Genomic DNA, 11788 nt, shown 5'->3' with positions numbered 1-11788 from the left:
AATTGTTTATATATTATAATTAGAATATTATAAAAATATTTTTATCGATGTATTTGGATCAAAATTTGTTAGCATTTGAAAACCTGAAATATAGACATAACCGGAAATTATATTATGTCCTATCTCTTTCTGTTAGCACGCGCAACGTGTGCATGCATTGGTTCAGCGCTGATCAATTTTATTTAAAAAGAAATTGATTATCTCGACCAGAAAAATAATTAAATAATGGTGTGTAGTTATTTCAATAATTTTATACTGCAAATATAAAATTTTATTTAATTAAATATTTTTATGAATTATAATTCTTTTATATAATAAATTCAATTTGTTAGGTTAGTTCTGTATAACATGAGGTTTATAACTTCATTTTTAGTTTCAATGCTATTGTTTATACTTTATTAAATAATATTTTAGGCAAGTACAAAAGTTGACAATCCTGAAAAACCAGGACAAGAAGTAACTCCTATTCACAGAATTAGGATTACTTTAACTTCACGAAATGTGCGCTCTCTTGAAAAAGGTAAATTATTTTCTATTATTTATATATTATAATTATTATATATATTTTTAATAAATATTATTTTAGTTTGTTCGGAATTGATTAATGGAGCAAACAAACAAAAACTGAAAGTCAAAGGTCCAGTTCGTATGCCTACAAAGATTTTAAGGATAACTACGCGTAAAACGCCATGTGGTGAAGGATCAAAAACGTGGGATCGTTTTCAGATGCGTATTCATAAAAGAGTTATTGATTTATATTCACCATCTGAAATTGTAAAACAAATTACAAGTATTTCTATTGAACCTGGTGTGGAAGTAGAAGTTACTATTGCAAATGAATAATTTAAATAAAACTGTATAAGATTTTAATAAAAATATAAAAATATAAATAAATCAATTGTGTAAAATTCATTTATATTCTAATAAAATCACAAATACATAATATATTACAATAACATATAACATATAAAAAATTAAAATTTAAAGTTCTTAAATAGAATATTAAAAATATATTCCTAATTATACAATAATTTTTCTATTAATAACAATTTACATATTATTAATTTGTTTATTTCATGAAGTTAATAGAAAATTATATATAAATTATAATACATTGATTTTTATATATCTATTTGAAATATTTTGCATAATGTCCAGTAAGGCAGTAGCACACTTATAAAAGTATGATTGTGATTTAAGAACTGTCAGAAAATGAAACATGGTAATTTATTCTATATTTATTCTTCTTCTTGAGACTCATTTCCAGGTTTTTTATCTTCTTCTACACCTTCACCACCACTAAATCCATCCATACCTTCCACTTCTTCTTCATCATCATCACCAGCAACTTCAGCATTTTCAAGTTCAGCCCGTTCCATTTGTCTTGCTAATTCAGCTTCATCAGTAGCAGTAACAACTTTTGGCTACAAATTATTAAAAATCGTTGTAATAAAATAAATATTTGCATAACATGAATATATAATAATAAATATTATTTGACATACAGCCATTTGTACATTAAATACACCTCCCAATGATGTTATTTTATTTTGAATAGCATCAATAGCATCATTTAATGCTTTTAATCCATCTTGTTTTTCTGGTGTAGATGTTGTCATAACTAAAAAAAAAATGTAGATGTTGTCATAAAAAAAATAAAATGATTTTTAATTATTTTTTTCAATCTCAAAATAAACATCTTAAAAAACTAAAAAAAATAAAAATATACCATATAATGGTGGTGCAATTAAATTAATTTTAATTGGAAGTTCATCAGTAGAAAGAGCTAAACCAGCTTTTAAAGCAGCTTTAACTGCATCAATTCCTTCATAACCATAACAAGCTACTTCTACATCTGCTCTAATTTTAACTGCTTGAGAAGTTAATTTTCGTTTAATATTATTTAATAATACTTCCTTTGTATGATCATCGAGACCACATTCTGCTAAAATAGATGGATCCCTAAAGTAATAATATTTTAAAAATTATTAAAACATTGCAAATTGCATATTTCCTTTTGTAGTTTTTATGTTTTATACATACAGAACTGATTGCTTAAAGAAATCATATGCAGAAGCTTTTTGTTTTTTATACTTTTCTTCAAAATGCCATGCAGTTTTTTGATATAATTCCTCCAATTGATCATCACTATCATAATGTAATAATTCTGCAACATGTCTTAAAATTGAATTAACAGCTTTTGCTTTTGCATATCTTTCTGTGCATTTTTCTACATCTTCAGCTGATACACGTCGTTTACTAAGATCAATGTAACCTACATTAAACCATTTAACAAAATTTTAAATAAAATGATACATATATATAATAATAAATATAATATATATAAATAATTTAAAAAACTTTCAATTCATAAAATTTTTATATATTTTACCTTTTTCTTTGTCAACCCTGATAACAACAACTGGTTCTGTTTTTCCTACTCTAATAAGTTTATTAATAGACCTAATACGTCTTCTGGATAATTCAGAAAGAAGGATCATACCCTCTATATTATTATATTCTAATAAATGTACATATGCTCCCATTTCAGCTATGCTACGTACATTTACCATAACTACATCTTCCACTTCTGGGTACTTTTCTTTATAAAATCGGCACGATAATACCATTTTTATTGCTATAAAATAAAATTTCTTTTTTTTTTTATTCTATATATTTATATAAAATGATTTGTTTTATTTCATAATTTTTTTATCAATAAGTAAATAATAAATAAATAGGAAAACATTTACTTCTGTCAAGTATTTTGATAAATAGAAAACAATAGTTTATCATATAGGTTAATTTTAAGAATTGAAAATATTGTATAATAATATATTTTTTATAATTACCAAAATGAATATATTTGCACAAATATTGATGAATAATTTATTTATATTATTAAAATACAATTAGAATATAAAAAACTTATTGATGTATTTTAATAATCCATGTGCACTTCTCTTTCAATTTTCAATCAGGTTATTAAAAGAAATTTACAGCGGTGATCAACTTGAGGTTTATTCGTTTTATTCACTGATAATACTTTATCTAACAACGCGACATCTATCGCAACGAATATCTTTAAATAAATATTATATAATTAATATTACTATATATAAATTATCAACTTTTGGTATAAATATATATTTGAAATAAGAATTCATATGAATTATATTTTTTTAATTTAATTTTAATATAATTTACAAAAGAAAAGTAATGTACAAATTTATTTTAAGTTTCAATTCGATTATCGACATGTACACCAACCTATATTCTTTCTCTTATATTGGCTATTCGATTATAATAGCTAATTTTCTGGATACAACTATCTCCAATGACAATCGTTTTCGTGGATAATGTTCGATTACCAAGAACGACATGTCCCAATCAGGTTAGAAAATGATTATAATTTTATTCGAGTCGCGTGTAAACCAAATTTAGACGAATGTGAAAAACTAAAGTGTACGCGCGATTTCGCGTCCTACGATCAATAATAATCGACAGGACAAATATCAAAATCCAAATGCCTTTAATTTCGAGGAATTGTCCTCATATCGCCAATCGTGGTGATCTTGCTTTTATTGAGATCGTTGTGTCTCAAAAGGAAAGATTTAAAAAATGTAGTGAATGTGATACGGATGGGCCTAATTTATGGTTATGTTTGTTTCCTGATTGTCGTTGGGTCGGATGTCCAGAAACACATTTGGATCATAGTACTGTACACAACCAAAAATTTCCTAATCACTGTGCTCATATGAATCTTTCTACAAATCGTATATGGTGTTACTCTTGTAAAAGAGAAGTTATAACTAGGCATGTACCATCACCATCAATATCACCTACTCAAGTGGATATAAAAGCACAAAATAATAAGTTTTCTGGTGATGCACCTATTAATATAGATTGTAAAACTGATGACCTTAATCGACTTATATTGGATAAGTAAGTATTATAATTATTTTTTTCATAAATGTTCTTTATACATATTTTTAAAAATATAAATATTATAAATTTTTAATATACAAGTTTTTAGAAAATAAACATTTTCTTGTTTCTATAAATAGGTTCTATGGAGAGCTTATAAATAGAGTAAATTATGAAAAAGATAGATTATTTAATGAAAAATCTGGTGATTCACCAGATAGTACAGATTCAGATGAGAGTAAAGATTTTTCTGGAAAACCAAGAGGTCTTGTTGGTCTTCAAAACATTGGCAATACATGTTATATGAATGCAGCACTTCAAGCTTTATCAAATGTACCTCCTTTGACTCAATTCTTTTTGGATTGTGGTCATATGGTTAGCTATATGTCCAAAGATAGAAAGCCTGGTTTAAGTTTAAGCTATTTAAACCTTATTCGAGATATGTGGAATAGAAAAACAAGAGGATATGTTGTACCACATGGAATATTATCTGGTATTCGAACAGTTCATCCAATGTTTAGAGGATATCACCAACATGATACTCAAGAATTTTTAAGATGTTTTATGGATCAATTACATGAAGAATTAAAAGAACATATAGAAGATGATCGTGACAATGTATTGAGATTGAAGGGATTAGGAGAACAATCTTCAGATGAAGATGAAACTGAAATTGATGGAAATGGTTCTAGCCAATCAGATGCTGAATATGAAACTTGTGATTCTGGAGTAAGTGAACAAAGTTCTCTTAGTGATGAAGGTGAACGTGGTACAAAAAGAAGATATTCTCGGGTATCTCAGACAGAAAAATTAAGAAGTAAATTTACAAATAGAAGCATCAAAAAATCAACTGTAGACCAACCATTTTCTCAGCCACAAAGATCAACACAAAATTCACCTGTGAAATACAGAACTAAAAAACAAATGAAAACACGAAGTATCATTAGTGATATATTTGATGGAAAACTTTTAAGTAGCGTACAATGTCTAACTTGTGATAGAATTTCAACAAGAGTAGAAACTTTTCAAGATTTGTCATTACCCATTCCAAGTAGAGATCATATTGATATGTTACATCAAGGACCTTTAACACCACAGAAAGCAGGGCCATGTTCTGATGTTGTGTATGTGACTAATCAATCTGGTTGGCTATCATGGTTTTTGCAATGGATGCGTTCTTGGTTCTGGGGACCAGTTGTTAGTCTTCATGATTGTCTTTCTGCATTTTTTAGTGCAGATGAACTTAAAGGAGATAATATGTATAGTTGTGAGAAGTGTAATAAGCTGCGTAATGGAATTAAATTTTCAAAAGTTTTAGAGCTACCTGAAATATTATGTGTCCATTTAAAAAGATTTCGTCATGAATTAATGTTTAGCTCAAAAATAGCAAATTATGTTTCATTTCCATTAGAAGGCTTAGATATGCGACCATATTTACATAAGGAATGTGTATCCAAAGTAACAATGTATGATTTAATATCAGTCATTTGTCATCATGGAACAGCTGGTGGTGGTCATTATACTTGTTATGCATTAAATCCTATTGTTAATAAATGGTTTGAATTTGATGATCAATGTGTCACAGAAGTCTCATCAGAAACTGTAAAACATTGTGAGGCTTATGTGTTATTTTATAAAAAGTGGTCACCAGAAATGTTGCAGCTGCGTGATAAAACTATGGAATTGATGGAAATTTCATCTAGAGAATTATCTGATTTGAATTTTTTTGTATCACGACAATGGATAAATCGTTTTAACACATTTTCAGAACCAGGACCTATAGATAATTCTGATTTTCTTTGTCCACATGGTGGTGTTAATCCTGTTAGAGCACAATTTGTAGATAAACTTAGTATGCCTATTCCACAAGCAGTTTGGGAATATTTATATAATACGTAAGTGCTACATAAATTATATATTTTATACATTTTTTTAAATTTTTAAAAATTATTTTCTTAATCGGAATTTAAGTTCATTATTTATTATTAAAATTAAAATATTATTTCAGATTTGGAGGAGGTCCTGCATGTACACATTTATATGAATGTCCAGTTTGTGAAGAGAAATATGAATCATTACAGAAAAGGAGACAATATGAAATGGAAATATTTCAACAATTAAATCATAATACTGATAATCCTACTGCTATATATGGATTGGCTATGGCTTGGTTACGTCAATGGCAAAGTTTCGTTCGTGGTAAAGAGACTCAGCCACCTGGACCAATTGACAACAATTCTATTATAATAAATAAAAATGGTCAAAATATCCTTAAAGTTGGTAAGTTTTAAATTAAAATATATTCAAATTTGCAATAAATTTATATATAACATATTTATAATAAATATATTAACATAATAATTATATATAGGGTCAGATTATGGACAAATACCAGAAGAACTCTGGCAATTTTTTTTAACTACATATGGTGGAGGACCAGAATTAATGTTGCATTCATGTCAAAGACCTGTCTCTGCTCAGTCTAATGTATCATTACATTCCACTTCAAATTCAAATTTAGATCAGAATTTTAAATCTAATCGTATAGAAGCTAAATCCAATAAACTCTGTATGACTAGGAGTTCTGAAACAATTTCACAACCAGATAGTGCTATTGAAAGTTTAACTTCAGATAGTGATTCACATCAAACACAGAGAGATGTCAGTGAGTAAATTCAATATTCTATTATTATATATACAAATGAAAGCTTCCACATGGACCCTAAAGTTATAATTGATATCCTTATAAAGAATTAATTTTTAATTGTCATATCCTAGTTATGTTACAGATTATAGTTAGATTTATAAAACAAAAGTAACTTCTTTGATAAAACTATTTGCACAGTACTATTTGTACAATATTTGAAAATTGTGGAACATTATATAAAAATTTTAAGAAATGTCTATATATCTCATGGCATTTGCTTGTGTGTTTTTTGTTTATCACTATGTGCAATTTAATGTAAATTTATGGGTGTTAAGTGTATTTGGTGGGCAATTAGTTAGTACAAAATTTGGTATCTACGACTGTATTATTTAAAGACAAATATTTAGCTGTATTCTTAGCCTAAGCTGATGACATTATTAGTCCTCCGACTTTGGTGTTAAATTTAACACTTTTCCTCTTTGTATATTTACTATAATATCTATGTGTCATTCCTGCATATGAAATGTCCAAATTTACATATTTTCTGATTTATATGTATTCATTAAAAAAAAAAAAATGCATACATTATATAAATATAAGTGGAAGACTGAAAAATAAATCACAGACTTAATTTAGCAGAAATTTTTAGTTAATGAGAATAAAATATGTCAAGTGCATCTGAATTGCAACACAATTTTACAGATAATAATACAATCAAGCTTCTTATTATAGGAAATTAGTAAGACTTCTATAACAATTAAGTTAAATTTATTGATATATACATCTAAGTAGAAGTCAAAAGCATTTTTTGTTGTGATCTCACGGCCTTATATTGTTATCAGAATTATTAAATCCAATAATTAGCGTTTAATTTGTATACAATATATTATAATGAAGTATTCATATTGTATGCGTGAAACGCTTGTTTGAATGTTATTATAATTTGAATTACAAAACGCAGGGACACAAATGATTGTAAAGTTAATATGAATTATTAATTATCACTGTGAAAAGTAACATACCTAAGATAAAATAATAAACAAGTTGATTTCTTTATTTATTAAAAACTATTGCTTATGGTTTTTATTAATACCTTTAATATTATATCTTAATAGATAATATTATTTTTCAAAACTATGAACAAGTATTCCTTTAAAAATATAGATCATTGTATATAATCAATTTTATTGAGTAACTTTTCTCATTTATAAATGCAAATATTTTATATAATTTCATTACCTATTATTTTAGAATTATGAATTAAATCTATTATGATTATACAATCTTTATTGAATACTTTATTTCCTGTTCATCGATATTAAATAATATACTTTATTTATTTTTTAAAATATTCTTATCTGAATTTTAAACAATAAATATCAAATATTAATTATTTATATATTTTAAAAAGAAATGAAGAAGTACACGTATTTTATATTCACTTATACGATCATTTATTTTTATCATAGAATAAAGATTAATAATTCTTCTATCTCGTATTATTTGAAAAATCATTATTTATTCTATTCTATATTTATATTTTTTATATTTTACGACTAATTAATATAAAAAATATATTTTCAAATTCAAATATTTAAAAACAAAAAATTAATTTAATTTATATTTATTAATAATATTTATTAATTTTATTAATTTATTTTCAAAATTATCTCCCATCAAATTCTAAAATATATGTATTATCAATTTCTATAAGTGAAGATTTGCTATTTAAAAAACGCTCGCCCGAATTGCAATTTCAAAACAAGTTTTGATATCAGTCTCGTCTTATCAAATGTACTTCCATGATACCAACAATGAATTCTTTTTTTCAAATTTCGATATTTTTTTTAATATCAACAAGAAATCTCTTAGATGTCTTAAGAAATATACAATTGACTCAAACTTATAGATATAATACATATGACAAATTCCCTATCGGAAATCTCCAATTAATGGACCACTGACAATTACCGCTTTCTGGAATTTCGGTTTTTCTTTTCATTTCACGTGGGGAGATCTAACTTTAAACTACAGTACTGATATGTCGAGAGATGCCTCATGGACCACATCGATCGAGACTTGCGCGTTCGAGGGATGCTGGCCATATTCTTCTGATGTTCCAACCCCTGACACGCCAATCCCGTAGTCTATGTCGCGATTAAGGGCTCGCGATTAGGGACTCGAGGATCGCGGTAGACCGTAGACGACCATGCGGTGTCGTAGCCCACGTAGTTAGACGGTTTCGTACCCTTTATTTTTCAACTATTTCCGTTCTTCGGATCGCCACCGCTGCTGAATCCTTTCTTTTAGTTTAAGCCTTTCGCTCCACCTGGCAAAAAAATCGGGGAGATAAAAATTAAAGGAAACTCGAGGTGAAGGAAATTACATCTGCCTAAGATTTCGTTACGGTAAGTGAAAGCAAGAAATCGAGACTGACCGATATTTCAATAGCATGGGAAAAACAGAGGAACATATCAGAGTTATATTAGTATTGAAAAGTTTGGAAATGCATGGAGAACGATTAAATTAATTATTAAAATATTACATTAAATAGTACATTATTCAATCAAAATTACTTGTATATAATTTAATACATCTAATATTTTTTTAATAATATTTTTCTAAAACGAAAGAATTAATTGAAAAGTTTCGAAGTCAAAATGTTTAAAATAAAGTGTGAAAAGTTTTGTTATAAAAGTATCTTATTATAAACTTTTCAATTTAAAAGTTAATCGAATATGTTCCTCTTAAATTACATTTATATATTGGCATTTCATCATTTTGTGTATGCCAGAGAAATGTGAATTATTCTGTAACCAATATTGAATAATTGGCTGAATTTAAATGCTAACTTGTAATTATATTAGATTCCATATGCATATTTTAACGAAGATTGTAAAATTAATTTTCTTTCAGAAGTAACGAGTTAAACAATGGCTCATTTTCGTGGATTCTACATACCAACTTTGGGAGCAACATTTAACGTTGCCTGGGAAACATTGAAAGCTAAATGGCCAGAAAATAGCCCCTGTATGGAGCTTATCCGTGGCAGTGGTCCAGATCAAAAACAAGCACCGGGACAAAGTGGACATGCACAATTCAAATCGTTCGACGAAGGCCATGATAATACGGAAATGATGACTATGAATGGAGATCAAGCGTATCGGGACCAGAATAACGTAGCCATCGCTGAGGATTCCTTCAGCTATCAAAGAAACGGGTAAATAAACGAGTGTGTAAAATAAAATGATAATATTACAATAGATAAAAAGAAATCTTTTAACTCTATTCTTTTTTTTCTAAAATTTTCTTTCTTCAAAAGAAATATATATTGAACATCATCAATTTTTTTAATTAAGCAACAATATTATAAATATTACATTTTATTTCGAGATATGCAATTTGATATTACAGGGACAAAGTTAGAACAGGAAGTGTAAGTAGCGGTGAATTTAGCGAATATGACGAAGGTGGCGGCGAATTTGGTTCAGGAGTAAAAATCAATGAATGGCAGGCTGCGTGGAATGTTACAAATGCTATACAGGTATTTTTTATTTCGCGATTCATTCAATTCTTTAAGTCATACAGGACAGAGGGAAATCGAAAAGAAATCTTCATCTATTCTTCTTTCAGGGTATGTTTATCGTGTCATTGCCATTCGCTGTATTACGAGGCGGTTATTGGGCTATCGCCGCAATGATCGGTATTGCGCATATCTGTTGTTACACTGGCAAAATACTCGTCGAATGTTTGTACGAACTTGACACGACAACTGGACAACGCGTACGCGTACGAGACTCGTATGTGGCAATCGCCAAAGAATGTTTCGGACCTACTTGGGGTGCCAGAGCGGTGAATATCGCGCAGATCATCGAACTGCTAATGACTTGCATCCTATACGTGGTCGTCTGCGGTGATCTCATGATAGGAACTTTCCCGGAAGGCGCAATCGATACTAGAAGTTGGATGATGCTAACTGGAATATTTTTACTGCCCCTCGGTTTCCTCAAGTCTCTGCAACACGTCTCGGTGCTCAGCTTTTGGTGCACGATGTCTCATTTGTTCATAAACGCCATCATCGTCGGTTATTGCCTCTTAGAGATCGGTGATTGGGGTTGGTCCAAAGTGAAATGGACGATCGATCTGGAGAATTTCCCGATCTCTCTTGGCGTGATCGTGTTCAGTTATACTTCGCAAATATTTCTACCCACGCTGGAGGGCAATCTGATCGATCGTTCGAAGTTCGATTGGATGTTGAATTGGAGTCACATCGCGGCCGCCGCGTTTAAATCGCTCTTCGGTTGGATCTGTTTTCTAACTTTCCAAAACGATACGCAGCAAGTGATCACGAATAATTTACACTCGGCCGGTTTCAAAGGTCTGGTGAATTTCTGCTTGGTCGTCAAGGCCATGCTATCGTATCCATTACCTTATTACGCGGCCTGCGAGCTCCTCGAGCGGGCATTCTTCAGAGGTAAACCGAAAACCTATTTTCCAACGATATGGACCGTGGACCGTGAATTGAAAGTTTGGGGTCTGGCGTGGAGAATTGGCGTGATCGTTTTCACCATTCTTATGGCAATATTTATACCGCATTTCAGTATCCTTATGGGTTTCATAGGCTCTTTCACCGGTACCATGTTGTCGTTTATATGGCCCTGTTACTTTCATTTGAAACTGAAGAGAAATTCCATGGAATGGAGCGCGGTCGCCTATGATTGCTTCGTGATTTTTCTCGGAGTTCTTTTCGGCGTGATCGGTGTATACGATTCAGGCTCCGCCTTGATCAATGCCTTTGAAATAGGTTTACCGTTTTGAACGAGCGCTCGTGAACGTTATTCATCATTATTCCATCTTCACTCGCCTCTTTTACGGAAACAGAAGAATGATATTACGCGTGTAGATACATTAATGCTTAAGGGAACCATCGAATTATAGCTTGCGTCAATTGATTCTTAGCGTTACGTTGAAACGGTGATTTCATTAATATTCAATCATTATCTTATTACATGTGTCACGCATGTAATTGAATAATACACACACGTACGAAATCTTCGTACGTATCATTTATAGGGGTTGCAGTGTACAATCCGCTAATAAAAATTCCCTTGAAAATATGAAATATAATTCAATCAACGCGACGACGTCTATATTTTTGCTGGTTTCGAATGTTTTTAACGTTAATCGTATATAAGGAAGAAAAAAAAAATATAT

The 11788-nt window shown here is 29.5% G+C and overlaps 4 protein-coding genes across 4 annotated transcripts; 3 read left to right on the top strand and 1 right to left on the bottom strand.

Annotated features, from left to right (window-relative positions):
- Positions 1-72: 72 nt before the first annotated feature.
- LOC102673250 (40S ribosomal protein S20) lies at positions 73-894 on the top strand. The gene is made up of 3 exons (XM_006618492.2): positions 73-228; positions 415-520; positions 587-894. The coding sequence occupies exons 1-3, from the start codon at positions 226-228 to the stop codon at positions 841-843; spliced, it is 366 nt and encodes a 121-aa protein (XP_006618555.1). The 5' UTR covers positions 73-225; the 3' UTR covers positions 844-894.
- A 4-nt stretch (positions 895-898) lies between these two features.
- Positions 899-2987, bottom strand: LOC102673115 (eukaryotic translation initiation factor 2 subunit 1). Its single transcript, XM_006618491.1, has 6 exons — positions 2853-2987; positions 2393-2638; positions 2044-2275; positions 1730-1962; positions 1506-1621; positions 899-1424 (listed from the first exon to the last, which is right to left on the bottom strand). Exons 2-6 carry the CDS (start codon positions 2628-2630, stop codon positions 1239-1241), a joined length of 1005 nt encoding a protein of 334 aa, XP_006618554.1. The 5' UTR covers positions 2631-2638; positions 2853-2987; the 3' UTR covers positions 899-1238.
- Positions 2988-3304: 317 nt separating this feature from the next.
- On the top strand, positions 3305-7641 carry LOC102672988 (ubiquitin carboxyl-terminal hydrolase 20). Its single transcript, XM_006618490.2, has 4 exons — positions 3305-3945; positions 4068-5822; positions 5936-6207; positions 6299-7641. Exons 1-4 carry the CDS (start codon positions 3527-3529, stop codon positions 6598-6600), a joined length of 2748 nt encoding a protein of 915 aa, XP_006618553.1. The 5' UTR covers positions 3305-3526; the 3' UTR covers positions 6601-7641.
- Positions 7642-8506: 865 nt separating this feature from the next.
- Positions 8507-11774, top strand: LOC102672853 (vesicular inhibitory amino acid transporter). The gene is made up of 5 exons (XM_031511872.1): positions 8507-8976; positions 9296-9301; positions 9467-9794; positions 9989-10118; positions 10208-11774. The coding sequence occupies exons 3-5, from the start codon at positions 9508-9510 to the stop codon at positions 11390-11392; spliced, it is 1602 nt and encodes a 533-aa protein (XP_031367732.1). The 5' UTR covers positions 8507-8976; positions 9296-9301; positions 9467-9507; the 3' UTR covers positions 11393-11774.
- Positions 11775-11788: the final 14 nt, after the last annotated feature.

The sequence above is a fragment of the Apis dorsata genome, unplaced genomic scaffold, assembly GCF_000469605.1.
Source record: "Apis dorsata unplaced genomic scaffold, Apis dorsata 1.3 scaffold_357, whole genome shotgun sequence".
In the NCBI taxonomy this organism is placed as follows: Eukaryota; Metazoa; Arthropoda; class Insecta; order Hymenoptera; family Apidae; genus Apis; species Apis dorsata.
This window is presented reverse-complemented; position numbering and strand designations above follow the sequence as displayed.

Coding starts and splice junctions, on each gene's coding strand:
- LOC102672853 (XM_031511872.1), top strand. CDS start 9,508: ATGGCTCATTTTCGTGGATTCTACATACCAACTTTGGGAGCAACATTT. Junction 9,795..9,988: donor TTCAGCTATCAAAGAAACGG/GTAAATAAACGA, acceptor TTGATATTACAG/GGACAAAGTTAGAACAGGAA. Junction 10,119..10,207: donor ATGTTACAAATGCTATACAG/GTATTTTTTATT, acceptor TTCTTCTTTCAG/GGTATGTTTATCGTGTCATT.
- LOC102672988 (XM_006618490.2), top strand. CDS start 3,527: ATGCCTTTAATTTCGAGGAATTGTCCTCATATCGCCAATCGTGGTGAT. Junction 3,946..4,067: donor AATCGACTTATATTGGATAA/GTAAGTATTATA, acceptor TTCTATAAATAG/GTTCTATGGAGAGCTTATAA. Junction 6,208..6,298: donor TCAAAATATCCTTAAAGTTG/GTAAGTTTTAAA, acceptor AATTATATATAG/GGTCAGATTATGGACAAATA.
- LOC102673250 (XM_006618492.2), top strand. Junction 521..586: donor TGTGCGCTCTCTTGAAAAAG/GTAAATTATTTT, acceptor ATATTATTTTAG/TTTGTTCGGAATTGATTAAT.
- LOC102673115 (XM_006618491.1), bottom strand. CDS start 2,630: ATGGTATTATCGTGCCGATTTTATAAAGAAAAGTACCCAGAAGTGGAA. Junction 1,622..1,729: donor AATTGCACCACCATTATATG/GTATATTTTTAT, acceptor TTTTTTTTTTAG/TTATGACAACATCTACACCA. Junction 1,425..1,505: donor TATTTAATGTACAAATGGCT/GTATGTCAAATA, acceptor AATAATTTGTAG/CCAAAAGTTGTTACTGCTAC.